General features: G+C 40.1%; 1 protein-coding gene, 1 long non-coding RNA gene and 2 other non-coding genes across 6 annotated transcripts in view; 1 reads left to right on the top strand and 3 right to left on the bottom strand.

The window, feature by feature from the left end:
- TEX2 (testis expressed 2) overlaps positions 1–15,329 on the top strand; it is a 58,919-nt gene extending 43,590 nt beyond the window's left edge. For all 3 annotated transcript variants that reach the window (XM_085304661.1, XM_085304664.1, XM_085304663.1), the window contains exons 8-12: positions 5,534–5,666; positions 9,993–10,115; positions 11,951–12,160; positions 12,369–12,489; positions 13,238–15,329. In XM_085304661.1, the coding sequence (XP_085160787.1) occupies positions 5,534–5,666; positions 9,993–10,115; positions 11,951–12,160; positions 12,369–12,489; positions 13,238–13,360 (710 nt within the window). In that variant the 3' untranslated portion in view covers positions 13,361–15,329. The remainder of the gene's footprint in view (positions 1–5,533; positions 5,667–9,992; positions 10,116–11,950; positions 12,161–12,368; positions 12,490–13,237) is intronic.
- Positions 15,330–16,563: 1,234 nt separating this feature from the next.
- Positions 16,564–16,698, bottom strand: LOC146596083 (small nucleolar RNA SNORA76). Its single transcript, XR_014895829.1, has one exon. It is a non-coding gene; the product is annotated as a small nucleolar RNA SNORA76 (small nucleolar RNA).
- Positions 16,699–16,746: 48 nt separating this feature from the next.
- On the bottom strand, positions 16,747–17,064 carry LOC146596081 (uncharacterized). Its single transcript, XR_014895809.1, has 2 exons — positions 16,941–17,064; positions 16,747–16,822 (listed from the first exon to the last, which is right to left on the bottom strand). It is a non-coding gene; the product is annotated as an uncharacterized LOC146596081 (long non-coding RNA).
- LOC146596082 (small nucleolar RNA SNORD104) lies at positions 16,900–16,962 on the bottom strand. The gene has a single exon (XR_014895827.1). It is a non-coding gene; the product is annotated as a small nucleolar RNA SNORD104 (small nucleolar RNA).
- Positions 17,065–18,954: the final 1,890 nt, after the last annotated feature.

Here is an 18,954-nt window from a genome sequence, read left to right as displayed (position 1 = left end):
TTAAGAGCTCATTTTAAGGAGATGCTGAGTGTTCTGTTTTCAATAACAGTCATATCAGGCTTCGTGTAATCATAATTTCATAGAAGCTGTAGAAGTTACAGAAATATGATTGGTCTTTCCAGTGGAAGTATGTAAGCAGTTGCGGAACTAAACTAAAATGCTCATACAACACAGGAGCAGATGCATGTCTGCATCTGTCATGCACTGTGGAGGGCAATGCATCTTTTATCAAGAGAGAACTGGTTCTGCACCACAGCAGAAAAGATTTGACACTCTTGAAGAGTTGTTGTCCTGCTCTGAAAACAGTGATTCAKAAAAATATGATCCTAACAAACCGGAAAACAGAAATGCAATATTGCTTTAAAAAGACACTTTAAAGTACAACATAATTTTGTGTTCTCAGTATGAAATATGAATATTCTTTTTTAAAACGAAATTCCTCTCTTGCTACTAACTGAATGAAGACACTGATTTTTCCTTTTTTTCCTGTTTTTTCTTTCATTTTTGTCACAGCAGTATATTTGAGGTTATTTTTATCACTTAAGTACTTTCACAAAAAGACAATCTCTATCAGGCTACTGAAGAATAAGATTCTCATTTTAAAAAGTAGTCTTTTCAGGTCACTATATAACCTAGGATAATGCTTTTAACTATAAAAAGATTTGTGCTTTTACAAGCTGGGGATAGATAGGTATCACCTTATTCTCTAAGACATGTAATTAGAGCAACTTTTCATGTGAAATGGTTGGTGAGTTTATTAAGAGTTTCTTAACATGTCTCCTCTCACTCCCTTCATCCCTTTATTTACTTACCATATTGTAAAGCTGGGCTGGAAATGTAGTTGATCTGTTGAWCACAAGTTGATTACTTGGCTCGTGGTAGAGAAGGTTCTAATTGGTCTAAAGGGAAATACTCCCTTGGAGGACCTGTTGTGATGGAGGTGTGGCTTACTTGTCAAATAACTTTGGTTTTAAACCTGCTCTTCCAACTTTTAGATGAAGATATTAAAATTAAGCCATTGCCAGATGGTGTTCATTAACATGAGCTATCCATGAGTGAGTATGAATTTAATGCATTTACAATACTTACTGAGTGTGTTGGAGACCACCAGAGAGGCTCTAAATTACAGGCCAGCAAAGGGCCAGAACTTCAGCAAAAACCTCAGTAGCGTGTTTGTGATGATTACACAGAACATAGAGCAGTTGATCAAAGTTAGAACAGATAACTAGCTTATTTGTTGTTGATCRCTAATTTGCTTGTAACTTTTTAGAGTTGGATATTCACTTGCCTCAGCAGCTCATTCTTAGGATGTTGTAATTTCTCATGTGTATTGCTGGTTTAAGTAACTCACTGATATACCCAGAATGAATTTAAGTGCTTTGCATTTTAGCTTTCATTAAGCAMATCATAAGGGGATCAATCTTCACCAGCTCTCCTTTGCATACTGCTTCTAGTGAGGAACAGGAGAGCTAGTGTTTCTTCATGTGCCATCTTCTCGGAGCAGAAGGGTATTGAACACAGTCAGGGATTGTGTCCTTTTCTGCAGTGCTGTTTGGAGGAAATTTCAGTGCTAAACTTGGTGGGGCTTTGCAGGGTTTCTGATCCCTGGATGATTTGTCTCTGCAGCATCTTAGTTCCTCGCGCTATTCTTAAAGGTCAAGTTGGAGAATTTGTAATAGATTTCAGTTGTAYACAATAGTAGCTAACTAGGCTGCTTCTGCCTAGAAGCAACTCAGATTTCATCTTTGCACCTGTTAATAGTTTGGCTTTTCCAGTTTTATTTAAGTGTAATTTTGATACAAGACTCACTTGTCTGCCACTCTTACACTGCTGTTCTGTAGCTGTGATGAATAATTACCATCAGACCTTTGTGAGCGTATCAGGTGCACAAGATTTAGAAGGAACTAAATAACCATCATCAGTAATACTAAAAGTGTTGTGGTTCTCAAATCTAAAAAGCATGAGAAGGTTGATAGGCTCTAACTTTTCCCTTTGTGGAAGTGTGAACAAAATAGGCTTCTGGGAATCATTAAAATTCTCATGGACATATGAAAACACATGTTGACTAATGCTGYCTGTTGAATGCAGATGCTATTGTTTGTCCTTATCTCACCTGAGATTTGCAACTCTTATTGTTATCATCTATGAAACACTGGCTGCTTTACTCTCTCTCAACTTCTTAGAAGTATTTTTTCACAGCTTTATAAAAAAGCTTGATAGAAAAGAGTGAATTGTTTAGTTGTCACTAAGAACAAAATGTCTTTTGAGAGAAACAGAAATTTGATGGGCAGAATAAGCAATCGGTATTCAGGGAACTGGAATGTATTGCTGCTTCTTGTAAGACACTTCTGTGGGAGAACAGGTTCTCCGTGTTGCTTGCAACATTCTCCAGTGTTCTTAGTTACAGAATGGCTTTACCACTTGTAGAAACTTTTTATTTGCTGAAAACAAAATAAAATGCCAAGTGTTTTGATAGGTTTTTTTTAAACAATCTTACGAATCTGTATCAGAGTGTTTTTCCTTTGCATTGTGCCATATTGCAGGAATATTGAACCAAAACAAATAAATGTTTCCATCTTCCTCTGCCTTAGGAGTAATGTCTTTAGTTATTGACTGCCAAATGCTACTGAGAAGAGCCATACAGTAGCTGTGTATCGGGGGTGTATTTCTCCCTGCAGTCATTTTTATTAAGAGAGATTTTGTACAGTTGAACTAGCATCCGAAGTGATCGGTTCTGCTGCAGCAGCCTTCTGCAGTCAAAGTACTGTTGTTGCATCAGAGCAGTGGTAAACTTGTTTACAGTAATCTTAAATTGATTTGCAGCAAAACTCGCTTGATTCTTTCAGCAGCTTTTGTTACTAGCAGTGGTGCCAAGTGCTCTTTTGAAATAGTCAGTCAGAACATCTTTGAAATAAAATGAATTGCCAGACTCCTCTAAACCAAATTTATAGGCCAAAAATACAAAATATTTAAAAAAATTTAAATGCATGCTATCCAGATATTATATTTGTGACATTTGTGTGGTGTCTAAAGCATCATTACTGCATCTTTCCCATCACTGAAGAGGAAAAGCTCTATTTGTGATCTACATTTTTATTTTAGAAATACATGGTCTAATATTACTTCAAGTTAGTCAAAGGAGGAATTGGAAAGGAACTATGCTTCAATTTGAGCATCTGACTGAATTGGATTTGCATCTTCCCTGGCAAAGATGCAAAGGACTCTAGCAAAAGTAGATGAAAGATTTAGATCCTATATTTCCCACAGAAGAAAGTGGGTTGGTAAACCCTGGCTTCCTTGGCTTAATCCTGGAGGGAACAGTCAAGATGCCTGGCCACAGACTGCAAGATGACAGCTGTTGTACATACATGCAGCATAAAACTCTCTAGGACTTTACCATAATGCTTGCACAGAATCAAATAAATAAATGTGTATCTGCTATAGCCAACTGATTAAATCAAAAAGCAGCAAAATTGTATCAGCTTCCTTAGGATATCGGGTTTTGTTTGGGTTAAGCTTTTTGTAGAGGTTTATCCAAGTCAAACAGATTTAGACATTGTTTGAATTCCTTTGTTTCAGTTCTAATAATTTGGGTTGTAACTGAGGACTGCAGTTCTAAGTCATGAGATGGGATTTAGGAGATTGCTGAATGTTTTGCTTCACTTCTTAATTACTTATAGCACCGGCAGGCACAGCTAACGCCTTCAGGGCCTTGTTCAGATTAACAGTGACAAGCAAACGTTTATGGCAGAATTTGTAATCCTTGTCATTTGACAATGTGAAATATGAAAATATGGCCCATTCTCCATGTAAAGAACTTCTCTGCTTCTTTCATCCTGTGAACATACATGCTTTGCTATCAGTGCTTGATTACAAGAAAAAAAAATATATGGGTACTATAAGTAAGTAGAGATGTTACAGTATTTACAAAAAAAATCCTGTTTCTGTTAGTACAGTTCTATTTGGGTGACAGCATATGCTCTAGTATTTACTGTACTTCTGTCAAGGCTGGGGAACCAGCGAATAAATTGCACCATCTGCCCAGCTCTTCCCCCTTCCTCCTCCTCCTGTTCTTTCCTCCCCAGAAAAAAGTGTATGAACGTTTCCTGGCCAGAAAGAATATCCTCTCTCAATAATCTGGTTTAATGGTTTCCTTTATTTAATTTGATCTGCCGTTAAAATAGCATTGAAGTTTGAAACATGCTGACTCACTGGCCCTGTAAAAGRTCTGCTTAGCTTTTTTTCTTGTTTCTGATGATCTTAGTACTACGTCATTGGAGGGGGGGGTGGAATGTAAGCTTGTGTTTGAGTTCGTGTTTTTTGGTTTGGTACAGCATTAAAGCCTGGATGATGGAAAAGAATAATTTGGGTTAGTAAAAAAGCAGCTTGCCTTCAGTACTGTTTCCAGTGCATCAGCTGATGGTGGGTTGACTGTGTGAGCGGCCTGGTCTTTGGGAGCTGAGTCTGTCTGTTGGGACAAACAGGTAGAACTGGGGACAGTGGCATTTTCTGTCAAATTCTTGCAGAAAAGAAAACTGCTATTCTTTAACTGGAAAATGGTATCTTTTGTAGATCAATCAGAACTGAAGAGTAGGTGCCATTACTTGCTCCCAGATAAGTCGAGTGCCTGCATGGATGCACTGTCTCGCTGCTGGGCATATTGTGTTCAGCTGCAGTGTCTGGAAAAGGAAGATAGGAAATCTATGCTTAGTGGCATCAATATGTTTCTAATCTCTGTTAACAAGTACCCTATAGCTTTTTTTACTCAGCGGGGTTACTGGTTGAATTGGAGAGGCTGGACCTAATCTTGTAATTATTCCCCAGACAAGTCTTCTGGTGACTGTGATAAGTGAATATTCTGCCTAGACAATAGGATTTAAAATGCAACTTAAGCACGACACACCTAGAATTGTTGTCAGTAATGACCCTATTTCTTCTGAGTCATAAGCAGAAGAATGCCTGTAGCTGAGTTACTGGAGTGAACATTTTCGTATTTGTTCAATAAGCTGTGGTTGAAAGCAGAAATGGACTGCAAGTTGTGATGTAAAAAAGAGGTCTTGCTCAGGGATTTCCAGTTTTGCTTCATTTGAACAATAAATAGAGGAGTGTTCTTGTTACAGGTTTGCTTAGAGAATCAGACAGTTCACTTAATTACAAAATGCTGCTCCATCTGCTTAGTCTTGATTCAGATCTCATTAAACAGTTGYGGTGTGCACAAATCAAATTTATTTATTTATTTATTAGAATATTAGCTATGCTAGGCTGATTTGTCTTTTACTCTGACTTTAATTTCCCAACACTGAACTTTGGTTTATAAGTTTAATATGAACAGAAAACTTTGCTTTGGTAAGCTTTTGATTTTCAGTAAGCTAACAACGTAATTGGTAAAAATGTAATTTTCCTTTTTTTTTCTTTTAAGGTGTGATGTATAGTTTTTTTAATATATTTTTGTCTTGTTATTAAAATAAAGTGATTGTGACTTTTTTTTTAAAAAAAAAAAAAACTGGCATCACATATTTATTGTTAATTCTAGGACTTTGGATTGATTTGGAAATGTCCTATAATGGGTCTTTTCTAATGACCCTGGAGACCAAAATGAACTTGACCAAACTGGGCAAAGAACCTCTTGGTGAAGCACTGAAAGTTGGAGAGATTGGCAGAGAAGGGTAAGATATTGCAGTGGTGCAGTCAAACAAGTTTTGATACTGGGAAAAGCTCTCACTCATTTTTATAATGTCCTTTGAGTTTCATCAGTCTGTGGATTTGTATTAACCTGCTGAGTGGTATTTGTCAAATATCTATCCCAGTAGCTGTGGAGTGCTGATTCTATTTGTGCTGTGTGGARCTGTTCAGTGGTTTTTCTTTTACTACCTATCAGAAAAGGAAGCAAGCTTCGTGGGTAGCTGAAAGAGGCCAAGCTCACATACCTCCTCCGCTGCTGTTGCAAACTGCCCAAGGGCTTTGCAACTTGAGTCCCAGCATCCTCAAGAGCCAAGAACATCCCTAAATCAAACATGTCCTGAGTTAGTCATTCTGCAGTCAAGGTCAACATTAAGCAATCATGATGAGCCTAGAACTTTTGTATTTCAAAACAGCTGTTTTCCCTTCCAACAACAGAAAGCAGACTGTTGAAATAGCTACTGAGAAATTTGCAAACCCTGAATAGTGGGTGGTCCCTGATTTAGTGCATATCCACTKCCAACAAATAAGAAAATATTCTTTAAGTCTGATCTCTTGAAGTAATTCTTATAACAGCACTAAATCATAATGYGGTTGTGAAAATGAAATAGATGTAAATGATCTAATGGACTGGAAGAATTTTGGAGACTTTAAAATCAGCAGCCTAGATTCTCTTCTCATTGGCAATGATTGAAATAATTATTTCTGAGTTTGCATCAATAGCATTGATAGCTGTGATCCTAAGTATTAAAGGAGCTTTTTAAGGAAAACCCTTTTACATTGTCCACCAAACGTGAGGGATAAAGAAAGAAAGATCTGTACAAACAGAATTTTTGTTTCTTTATTCTCCTATCCCTACGGTTTTCTTTGTGTATGTTTAYACTTTTCCAGTGAACGAAGGACCTCAAAAATAATTAGTGAATGCATTCATTTCATATTTAAAAAATCAGTTTGATTTTTAGCTCAGCAGTAGGCCCCTAGCAAAGCAAATGTTAATGCCTGTAACTAGGCAACCAGTTATTTGAAAGTACAACCGTTAACTGAAACTATATTGCTCCCTGCACATGGCTCTTATGYTCTGAATGCTCAGGACTGGGTATCATATGTCCATTTTTACCAAAAGAACAGCCTAATATATTCAGGTTTGCTTGAAGTTTTTATTCTTGTTAATTTTGATTTTTTTTCTTGAATACAATAGATTTATACAAAAAACTTAAAGATTTTTTTCTGACAAGTATAGAAAAGCTTGATTCATGTGTACTCACTCCATTCATTTTCATGGCTCTTCTAATTATCAATTACTATGACAAATATAGAACTATTCTGCGTGCACTTGAATCCAAAATCATATTGTCTTTGTAAACCATGCAGACACTATTCATTGGTGTCTTAATAATAATTAAAAAAATCATACAGTAGATGTTGATTGCTTATGCTCATTTCTACCACTAAAGAGCGTAGAGCAAAACTGGCTCTTAAGATGCAATATYCACAAACTCATGTATTTCATGAGTTTCAAGAAACTTCATTTTCAAGAAAGGCATTTTCCTTACCTGGAAGGGAGAGGGTGGGAGAAACAGCACTGCTTTTTAATTGCACTTGTATATTGTCAATATAAAGCGAGATAGGTTGTTCAGTATTGCAGTCCGTTTTATAATTCCTGCTATATTATTATTTAAAGTAGAACTGAAGTGTGCTGGAATACAGTGTGATTATTGTCTCTCTTTCATGCATTCACGGGAAAATGCAAAGAAACCACAGGGAGAGAAYTCTATGTAATAGCTAATTTTATAAAAATAAATTCAGTAGCAGGTCTCAACATACCAGAGATCAGGCAGATAAAAGCAAGCTAACTCAAAACTAGCAATGCCTTGCAGTTTCTTATCCCATCCGCCCTTTCTGCTCTACTGTACTATGTAAAAACAAACTACATAATACAAAATACATAAAATATTGTGTAATAGCTCAGGAACAATACTGCAGCTCCGAAGTGTTTTTTAGCCAATGTTTGTGTCTTATAAGCCTTCCATTGTGCGCAGAGATCCACGGAAAACTCACTAAAGCTTATTTATTGTTGCTTTGTTTAATGCAAGGAGATCTTGTGGTCTGAGCCAGTAGATACATGCTTGTGGAGTCATTTTAGGGGATCTTATTACTTAACAAAACTGATTTTTTTTTCAGGAAAGTGACACTTTAGCCTTACAAATGCACTGACTGTGCTTCMTACAGGATGCTCTGACACACAGGGAAGTGAAGTGAGGTTAAATCCAGGTAGAAAATGTGTAGTTTGAATCTGACCTAAAAATGTGAACTTCTACTAGAGAAATTAGCTCCAGCACTCCTACTTGGGCCAGTGACGTTACTTTTTTTCTTTCTCTACCTCTCTTCCTTGGGAAGGTGGATCCAGTTGAAGTGCTCTTTCACTATTCTGCTGTTATGAAATGCATCTCTGGATAGGAGGAAGAGGTTTATAAGTCTCTGATTTCATAGCTTGAGTAGCAAATTCTTCAGTGTAGCGAGGTCGTGGGATTACTGCCCTTGTTCAGGCAGTTAGGAAAGAGTGCTGTGCACTGGTGTGCTGTACTTGAACTGTCCTTTTGAATTAGGACTTTACACAGCAACTAAGAGTTTCTGCTATGTACAGAATAGCAGACAGTAGCCTCAGTCTGTGCCCTGTGTGATGTTAGTAAATGCTTCAGATCTCCAAGCACACATACATGCACACGTGCCAAAACCGTGTGTTCTGGGCAAGCTGTAGAGAATTGGAGGTCTGGGTGGAGTCCCCATGGCCAAGACTGTGAGCTTCTGGAGCTTGTGCAGCCAYTTCAATTTATTGCATTAGGTACAGATCTGCTAATATTGAAGTRTATTTGCTGTATCCTTCCCTAATGTTAATCTGCTGAAAAGATTTGAATGCTTTTCTGTGATGGTGTACATAAAATTTTCTAAAGCTCAATCTAGAATTASTTGCTGCCATGTAATATATTGTATTCTCTCTGAGAGCAGCACTTGTTTGGTTTTATTCTTACTATTTCACTTTTCCCCTACTCTCCTCATGATGCTGTTTGCCTTATTTTATCTTGAGCTTTTCTCAGGAAAAAAATAACTTAAACACTGTGAACATCAGTCACTGTGACAGAAGAGCTTAGAACTTCACAAGCCTGAGGGACGATTTCCCTATCAGTTTGGTAGGGGAAAGGAATATTTCCAGCAAAGATACCAAAAGGAGAGCATATCTCAGACTAGTATGGGATGAAAGGATCTCTACACAATGTCTAAGAAATATTACTTCCCAGGGTAACATCATACTTTTTCTATTAACAGAATTCTCCCTTTTTTTTCTGCGTGAATCTGTGTAAGGACAGGCTCCARAGTTACAGCAGTGTGAATCACTAGTTCGAGACAGCGTAGCCAGTATTGGTATCGAGCATTTGCTTTTCAGAGAGACCGTAAAGATCTGATTTTCTTGTACTTTGCGTGTGTTGTTATTGCTTGAGGTATGTCCATGACACAGAAATTGTGCATGGGTGTGAGCAGACCAAGTGGAGTTTATTAGCTTGGGCTAAAAGTGCTGTGAAGATAATTATATGGAGTATAATGACCTCAGATAGCGTCCCAGAGCAATTCTGGGATTAAGTGAGTTGACAGCRTCAAACCTACATTGCTTTGCCTTCGACTGGACTCTGGTTAGCGAGCCCTCATTAAGACTAKACTCCTTTGACAATGTAGATGTGCATTATTGGTGCAAAGTGGATCCAAAATGCATCAGTTTCAAGTTCAAATAATTATATTAGTTGGAAGTCTGGGAATTCTGATCTTGGCTGTGTTTACATTAAACTYGTTCACTTTTCTTGCACACAAACATTAATGGGGTCCTATGTTGGCATTTAGTACAAGACAGAATTGTAGTTCTCACCTTCCCATTTAAAAACTCAGCTTTGCCATAGTTTTAAAGATGAAAAAACCTGTCCAGCCTACATCTTAATCAAACTTCTCAGAAAGCCACGGGCAGCAACAGAGATGCTTTCAAACAAATCTCAAACCAATTTCCCAYTCAGTCTGATGGCATGTAGAATATTCATGCAGTATTCCACTCCACAGGTGAAAAACAATTTTCTATTTTAAAGCTAGGTATTAATGATACCAGCTTCAACATGTCTTCTGTTTTATTCTCTAAGATTGAGAGCTTAAAAGAAGGGAGGGGACATTTCAGAATCTCAAATAGAAATATGTGTAATGGCAGCTAAAAAGGTGTGCATGGTGAATAGCTATTTAAGAATGTTGCATTTGACCTGGAAATTGCATTCTTTCAGTTTCAGGCCAAGGGTGTATTGTCTTGCAGACAGCGATGAGGAATCCTCCAGTGCTGGGTCTTCAGAAGAGGATGATGCTCCTGAGTTGGCAGGAGAGAAGCAGCTGACTCCAGGAGCAGAAGGGTAAGGTGCCTATGTAGTGTGTGTTGTTAATTCTCTCTCCCGCTCCCCTTCCCCCCCTTTTCTCCCTCCTGCTTCCAGCTGCTTCCCCAGCACATCTTGCATGGTAGCAGAGCCAAGAACAGAATTTTGTTGAATTTTGTGTGAAACACAGTGTTTAGACTGCTGTTCTTAATAGTAAAGCATACCAGTGTTAGACAGGGTACAAGATTGCAGGATGACATAAAGATTTCTAAACGCATCTTTGGATAGTGAACTACACTGCTTGTACACAGTGGATACATGTACTGATCCTGCTGATCCCTTATTTCCAGTGCATCCTTTTCTTTAAGGAAATGTCAAACATCCRTTATTTAAGCCAGGCCTTCTTAGTGTTGTTTTTCCTCTTGAAAAGGTTTTGAGCATCTGAGCTATGTAACACTGCCCTCTGATGATGCACAAGGAGAATTCTAAAGGAATTTTCTTACAAGTCAGTTTTGCCACGTCATTCCATGTTTTGGCTGCTGTTCTGTGACCTTTTCTTTTTACAGCTGACTGAGATTTTGCCATGCAGTGAGATATCTATAGTTAGCCTTAAGTGTGTCAGACAACCACAATGTTTCCTATGTCCAAACACATCTCGGTGATTTTACAGTGAATATACCTAAAGGTCTCATGATGTATTCCAGATGTTTTAGGGAGTTTCCTTGGAGTTTTGCTCCTAAAACCTTTTGAAAACTATGTGATGAATTGCTGGAATTATTTCAATAGATTTATTGTATATCTTTTAAAAATATATATAGATCTTATAAATTACTCTTTTTATCAAGAGGACAAAGAGAGAAAGAAATTTTTAAGTAAAATATTTTTCTTGTGCTTTTCAAAAACCTGCATTTCTACCACTCTAGGACCTGATGAGAGAGTAACTATTTTGTCTGGGTAATGATACAGCTAACATAAATGCAAAAGTTGAAATTAATACACTTGTTTAATATCAGCTAAGGAGCTTGTCTTTTCTGGTTACTAGAGAGAAAGGTCTCAAAGGCTGTATGACCATCAATTTTTGCAAGATAGCAAAATGTGATTTCTTTAGCAAGGCCAGCTCTGCTGTGTAACATCAAAAGCCCCAATCAGGCATTTATAGTGTGTGGAAATACCAAATATGCTATTCTTATAGGGTATGTTTCCTAAATAKGATAGATGTGAAAAGAGACATTTTGACTCCTTAAAGTATCTGTTTTAAAAGCTGAGGCACCGTCTGACACTTGCCAGGAGAAGTGGCCTCTTTTTGCTGGCGTAGTTACCCATTTCTGGAATGTCATTCCACCCATTACCAAAATCACCTTCCTCATCTTTTCGAACAACTTTTCCCACTCATTGTAAATGCAGCTTAAAACAAAATGAAAATCTTGTTATTGGACACCATGTTAAATAGATCAGACATGATGATTGGGCCTTCTTCACTTAAGATATGTGCATATGTCTCAGTGCATCGATCTCTTGACAATTTTGTTTGAATGGTAACAAACAAATGGGTATTTCTCATGCCAGCTTACTGTTGAATCACATAGGCGTATTAGTGACTAAAAAAAAAAAAATCATGTTTCCAGTGCCATCTGGGAAGGAGGAGTGTTCAGATCGGACAGAATTGGTGCCAGACACTCGTAGCTGACAGTGCTGCTGCTGTGTATTAGGCATGGAGAGATGCTACTTAGACATATCGATATGCATCTGTGTTTAGTTTACAGAATTTCATATCAAAAACTCTCCCAAGGTTTTTCTATCAAGTCATTAGACTTAGCAAACAATAGGTTTAAGAAAATTACCTTGATACACTTTTTCCTGTTCTCTAACAATAGGTATGTTGGAGGACATCGGACAAGTAAGATCATGAGAATTGTGGATAAAATTACTAAGTCAAAATACTTTCAGAAAGCAACAGAGACTGAGTTTATTAAGAAGAAAATTGAAGAGGTCTCCAATACTCCATTGTTGCTAACAGTTGAAGTACAGGAGTGCAGAGGAACATTAGCAATTAACATTCCACCTCCACCTACWGACAGAGTATGGTAAGAGGAACTTACTGCCTAATTGTGGAGTGTTCTGGCTATGTGCTATCTGGGGGATTACAACCAAGGAAAAGGTAAAATGCAGCTGAAATGGGTTTTGGAAAAGGTGCAGTATGAACTATTAAGAGAACATTTAACAGTTAACACATTCAAGTACATGTTTGGCTGGAGTGTTTGTAATAAAGCCCTTCCTGCGTGCTTTCTTAAGGTATGGCTTTCGAAGACCTCCCTACCTGGAGCTAAAAGCTCGTCCAAAGCTTGGTGAGAGAGAAGTGACTCTAGTTCATGTAACTGACTGGATAGAGAAGAAACTGGAACAAGAGTTTCAGGTATGCTTCCTTAATAACATTTTTATTTTTGTTTGTTTAAAAAAAAAAAAGTTTGGTGTGGGTTCCCCCCCCCCCATGTCCTAATTTTCTACTGCTCCTGTTCAGTAGAATGCATCTTAAATTCAGCTGACACTGACTTCTAGGATAGTCCCAATACCCTGTGTAGAGCTGGATAGAAATCTGGTTTGTTTCTGTCAAAATGATTTAGAGCTGAAAACACCATCTGTTAAAATGGACGCCATGTCAGAATGTACTTAAACAAAAGTCTGGTCCTAGCTGTTTGCAGGTGGTAGAGGATCAAACTGTTTTCCTAAAATTAAGTATAGATTAAGCAGTAAGACCTCCCTTACTATTTTTAGAAAAACTCCCTAATGCAAAATAGGAAAAAAGCCCCCAAATTTACAAATATTTGTAGGACAGGAAAACACTTGAGCAGAAATCAAAAACCACTTCTATGCACAAAAGAGCTGAGAAAGACAGCAGCAGAGTAAGAAAGGTAGGTGTTTCTTGTAGTGCTATTTCAGGTTAATGGAATGTGCGGAGATCTTATTTCTGAGCTTCATCTACAGCTGTAACACAACTAAATGGCTGTAGTTAGCGGACACTGTAAAGCTTCAATACAGTTCAGTAATGAACTCTGGGAAAGAATCATTTATCAAGAAGTCTTATGTTTAATTGAACCAGTTGGAAAGTCGGAAAGTTTTGAAATGGCATATGAAAAATAACTTTAACTCCATCTTTTTCACAGAAAATCTTTGTCATGCCAAACATGGACGATGTTTATATTCCTTTAATGCACTCAGCCATGGATCCCCGCTCTTCTACATGCCCTCCTAAAGATCCGACCATGGAGGCCCCTGATCAACCATGACATGTGAAGATTCTTGCAGTTTACAGTATTATAAAATTTATTCTCATGGTTTTATAAACTGTGCTGTAGTTCTCATCCTTAACTTGTGCCACTTTTATTTTTTCTCCCCCCTCTTCCCCTCATCCTCCCCCTAAGGACTGCCTATAACCCATACCTTTGTGCTCACTTGCCTGGTTATTGTTCCTGTGTACTTCAGCTAGATGAAGTTTCATTCCATTTAGCAGTTGATTTATTTTGCTGCTGTCAGGATTTTAACTTGGAGGCTAAAATGACCTGTTCTTTGGGGTGGAGAGGAGGAGGAAAAAATCTTAACTGTAATAGATCAAGGAGCTTGATGACAAAACTCTGTTCAGCTAATGTTTTTATGCTATGCTAACGTGCATTATAGCCTTGAAAGGTTGTTTGGCAGCAAAGGAACTGCATGCCAAATGGAAAAAATCCTAAGTAAGGAATGAATTTATAAAACTGGAAGAATAATTTTTTTCTTTCTCAGGCAGTTGGAGGTGTAGAATGAACTGTTTTATGTTCTTTCACTTCTGCAGTCAATAGCTTGTGTCAAGCGATCGAAATATGAAATGCTTTCAGGAGAAAAGAATGTAAATTGGATGTATAGGTAATATTGTGATTCAATGTGGTATATATACATACTGCTTTTTTCATATGGAACTTGTGCTTTTTTGGGGAAGCAAGTAGCCATAAAACACACAACTATCAGCAAAGGTGGGAACTCTCAGATTTTTATAACTGAGGAGATGAATTGGTGGTTAAAGCCATGAGACCAAACTATAGCAAGCCGCCTTATAGTGAGGTACAATCACCATGGTTCATGATTTCTTCTGAATGTTTAAAGACATGAGCACACACATATGTCTAATACTGCACATGACCAGAAGTACTTAGTTACCCTATTGTGTATAGAGCCTCTTGCTACAATGAAACTTTTTTTTTTTTTACTAGATTTGTTGCTGTGAGTCTCTTCCATTGCACTGTGTTTACATGCAAAGCATGGGACCAAACTCTCATCTGTTACAGCCATACAATTGCACTGACCTCAAATCACTTGATGTTTGTGAAAACAGAGCTGTAACTGAAAGATTTTGACCCCTATGCATTGGTTTCTTGGGAGTTTGTGAAATAGGAATTCAAGCATTTGCAGTTATACAAGCTGATCATAAGCTGGTGGTGATATAATTAAAGACTTTCTGCTAATTAATGGCCAAAACTAAAGGGGGAGGAGAAAAATGCCTTTTATTTCTATCTGCTATAATTCAAGACTAAATGTATGCATTAAATTTAAGATTTGACCACTACATATCTGCTATTTAACATGTGTAACATTTTTCTGATACTCAGTGTTGCCAACTGTTCATGGATGTCAGAAAATGTTTTAGTTTACAGAGAAGGTGAGTTTTGACTCTCCTTTTATAACATAATTTGTTTTCTTTTTAAAAGTAATTTTTTAAGAACTCTTTTGTATGTTGTGTTGTCACATTTGATGTAAATCAAAATTTCCATGTGTAATGATGATTTACCATCTCTAAATGAAGCTATTATATTGAAGGTTTTTTAAACAGCACCTTGCCTGAAACATAAAAGAAATCTAGCATTTAATATATTTAAAATTAATTCTATATTTGAACACCTATTTTGTTTACCTTTAATTGAAATATTAGTAGGTTATATTTGTTACCTGAACTCCTCCTTGACCATTCCAGGCTGTGTATATTCTGGATTTTGCTGATTGTGTAGGCATTATTTGCCTTTCATGAACTCTGCATGTCTTGTAYGCAGGTCTTTTTATATGATTTAATTTCTATGTGCAATAACTAAAGTCAAAGGACTAGATGCACTAATGTGTAAACAGATTTAGACTTATTACACAAGATTGTCACATTGCACTTCATAAACTGTGGGTAACTACAATCTGCTTGCTTTGTTTTATTAAATAAATTTATCCCATGTGAAATAATTATTCAAATCCAATTTAAATTTCTATGTAATGTTAAGCCTCCATCTTCTGCAAGTTGTTTACAAAGCTTCCTTAGAAAAGCCACCAAGATGACTTAGTGTACAGTAAGGTTTTTCAGGTCTTCATTTTTGACGTACCTCAGTTTTACTACATGGTTATGGTCCTAGTTTTAGGATTAAGAGATTCTAAGATTGTTCTAGTGTTGGAAGTGAACGCTTTAGATAATGTAGTTCTATCCCACTATAGTGAACAGAAGCTCAGTGTATCTTGACAGTCTTTTCCCATAGAGTACAGTAAGTGTACACTTTGCTACTTGCTGGTTGTTCATCCACATGCTTCTGCTTGACTGTATGTAACCTAAGCCTTCGTCTGTGTGCCACACTATCTATTATGTACTAGCTGTTCACTGGAACAATTAYCATTAACAGAAAAAACATACATTAAATACATGTATTTAAGCCTGTAAGAACCCTGAAAACCCAGGAATCCAAGAACTGGGGTGGCTTGCACTACTCACAGAACTAGGTTTGGTGGTTAAAACCCCTCTAAGAATCTATTTATACCTCCCCCTCCCCAAGAAAAAGTTCTCATCTTAACCTTTGCAGACTCAGCTGCTACTTGTTCATGTCCAATGCTCAGTGTTCCTCRGATGTAATTATTTTACAGTTCCCCTGCCTGCAGGACATCATCAAGAGCAGTTGAAACAGCTGTGAATGGAAGGTCAAAGTCCTTTACATGCCTGTGACTAGAATCACTGTCTTCAAACTCCTGTTTTGCTAGAGATGCTTATTTTTCATGGTTTCCTGCAAAGCACCCCAATACCTGCCTGGAGAAGAGCGTGTTTCCCCTGCTTATAACATCCCTTCCACCCAGTAAGCAGGGAAACCARGTAAATTTAGCGACAGCTAGGCACCAATTCCTGGACCGTAATCATCAGTCCTTACTTTCTAGATCATTTTTACAAACCGAAGCCTGCTTCAGCAGCACCAATGCCGGGGGCAGGCCCCTTTCAGTCATGCTGCACGTTCCTACACRGAAAGCCGCAGTTGTTTCCTCGCCCCAGTAGCGCTGATCCCCTCTTACCCCAGCGTTACCCTCGTCCCGTACCTCTCGGGCCGAACGTCTCCGCAGGCTCCCGCGCCACCGCCTCAGGGCCCAGCCCCCGGCGGGCGCCATTTTGTGCGGCCGCCGCCAGCTTCCCCCTCAGCAGCGGGGACGCAGCCGCGCCGACAGGGCCTGTGACTTGCTTTTAAAAGCGCCGCCCGGGTGGTGCCGAGCGGCCCCAGTTATGAACAAGCGCTTCGCTCTGGCACTGCAGCTTGGCCAGCGGCGCCGCGGGCGGGGCGCCCCGCCGGGTCAAAGGCAGTGCGGAGGGGCCGGGGGKAAACTACGGGCGCACAAGAAGCAGCCGCACACGTTTGCAAGGCGCACACAGCTTTTATTCGCCAGGCCGCTCCCCGCCGCCGTCCCAGCGCCGCCGGTCGCCTCGCAGCCTGTAAGACACGGTGGGAAGGAAAGGTTACAGACGCCGCGCAACGTAGCCGCCCCGCGAGGCCGGAGCGGCCTGGGCGCTCAGGAGTGGGTTTGCTTCATGCATGTCAGCAGTCTAACACGTGTCAAAAGGCATCAGCGCTGCCCGGCTCGCTCGCCCGCCGCCGCCTCTGCTCGCCCACCGCCCGCGCTCACCTCCGCCCGCGGCGCAGACAAAGAGGGCGGCCCCCTCCCCCTCGCTGCACTTTATACTGCGGCCGCCGCCTCGCGCCCCGCCTCGCCCAATAGGGAGTCAGCCCGSGGGGCACGTGGCGCCGCTGGGCGTGGCTACCTGGCGGGGCCGGGTCGAGCAGCGGGGGCGGGGTGCGCTCCCCACAGGGAGGCTGAGGAGGAGGGAGCGACATGGCGGCCCCGGCGGTGTGGTGGCAGAGCCCGCTTAGTTGGGTCTTTTCTGGTGTCGTTGGGTAGCTTGTTATCCGCCTTGTAGCAGTATTCGGAGAGAACGATATTCTTTTCTTGAAGAGTCACGCTGTTGTTGTTAGTACGTACTGCTTGATATTAAAAACGTGAAAGCGTAGGCCCTCCTCGGCGCCAAGCGGCAGCCTTGCTCAGCAAACGTTGCCCTACCTCTGAGAGGTGCCCCAGGGTGGGAGTAACAGCCGCCTTCCTCACCCGGGTGGCCTCGTCTCCAAGCTTCAATCCCTGCCTTTCAGACCCTGATCTGGCCTGCTGCAAAGCTGTCGCGAGGAGTTTTTGTTTTAAGTAGCTCTGTAGTTTTGGTAGTGACGTGTGGTGTTTGTGTTACTGAAGAGGTTCTTGCTTAGTGGAACGTAGTATAAACCTCAGCATGCAGCCTGTAAAATCCTACATAAAGAGGTAATAATRCCTAAGTGCTAGCCAGCCACTACTGAAATTTGAATAGGGGGTGGCAGTTGCAYGTTCAACCTTTTCCTCCTTTCCTCAGGAAGGTGCGGGCCAGTGGGAAGAGAAATGCTGCCATCTCTTGGTATGTGCAGTGTCCAAAACTGCTCGTCAGTGCAGAGCTCCGGGGGGGTGGGTAGTTGGAGGCAGCAGAGCAAAATCAGTAGAGTCTTTGCTGTAGTCTCAGTTGAGGCCCTAGATTTTATAAAATGCATGTGTATTTCTTGCACAGTCAACAGTCTGCATTAACTGTCCYCGTGTACGTGGCTGTGAGAGCTCTCCTGTACAAATGCATGCAGGAAATATTTAGGTGTCTTCTTTGTGYGTGTTGTTGCCATGGTCTGTTTTTTTCTGAAATGATCTGAGTGTTTCCAAGACCACCATAAAGAAACCATCTACCAGTTTTGRAGAATTGAAATCTCAGTGTGGTTTATAGCTGTGAGAGGTTTCAGCTATTCAGCTTTGCTGGTTAGTTTGTAATTATGTCTCCTGCCCTTATAATCGAAGGCACACTTATTAAAGAGGGAGCTGCCAGAACTGATCTGTTATTTAYATATTACATACTCAGAACTCAGTGTGCTGTGCAGTTCCATTAAGGATATTGGTATTGAATAGCAAACAGTATGTAACAAGGACAAAGTAGCTTTGTTGTATAAGTAGGCACCTGAAAGTCAGGCCTTTGCCAAGCGGAGCAAATTTGCTCTTTTTCCAAACTTGTTCCGTTATGTTCAGTATTTCTTTGCCTATTTTTATGTGTCCAGAGACTCTTGGAGCTTGTTTATGGTTCAGGGAAGCGTGCGCTTTCTTTTTGTATCATAATTAAAGCCTGGCTAGGTGCAACAGGATCACAGTGACTTTGTTGGGACAGGAGCTGTGCCAAGTGAATGTCGGTACCTGCTTTAAAAGTGAAAAGTCAATAGATAGTGAAGTTAGAGTGGGTGGTGGTGGGGATTATGATAGAGGGAGGCTATTTATTAAGCCTGAATTTGCCCGCAGGGTGTTTTAAAGAAACATCAGCACCCAGTGAGCTGGCACTGTCCGTCCTCCCCCCACCAGCTGCAAACGTCAAGGTCTTCAGGCTGCGTCTGGCAGGACTTTCATCCCCAGGGGCAGCAGGAAGGGAGAGGAGTTGGCAGGGCGACAGGCCGAGGAGCGGCTGACGTCGCGGCCCGGCTCGGCTCGGCCCGGCTCGGCCCGGCCCCGCCCCGCCCCG

This window comes from Rhea americana, unplaced genomic scaffold, assembly GCF_003343005.1.
Source record: "Rhea americana isolate MKP2758 unplaced genomic scaffold, rheAme1 scaffold_21, whole genome shotgun sequence".
In the NCBI taxonomy this organism is placed as follows: Eukaryota; Metazoa; Chordata; class Aves; order Rheiformes; family Rheidae; genus Rhea; species Rhea americana.
This window is presented reverse-complemented; position numbering and strand designations above follow the sequence as displayed.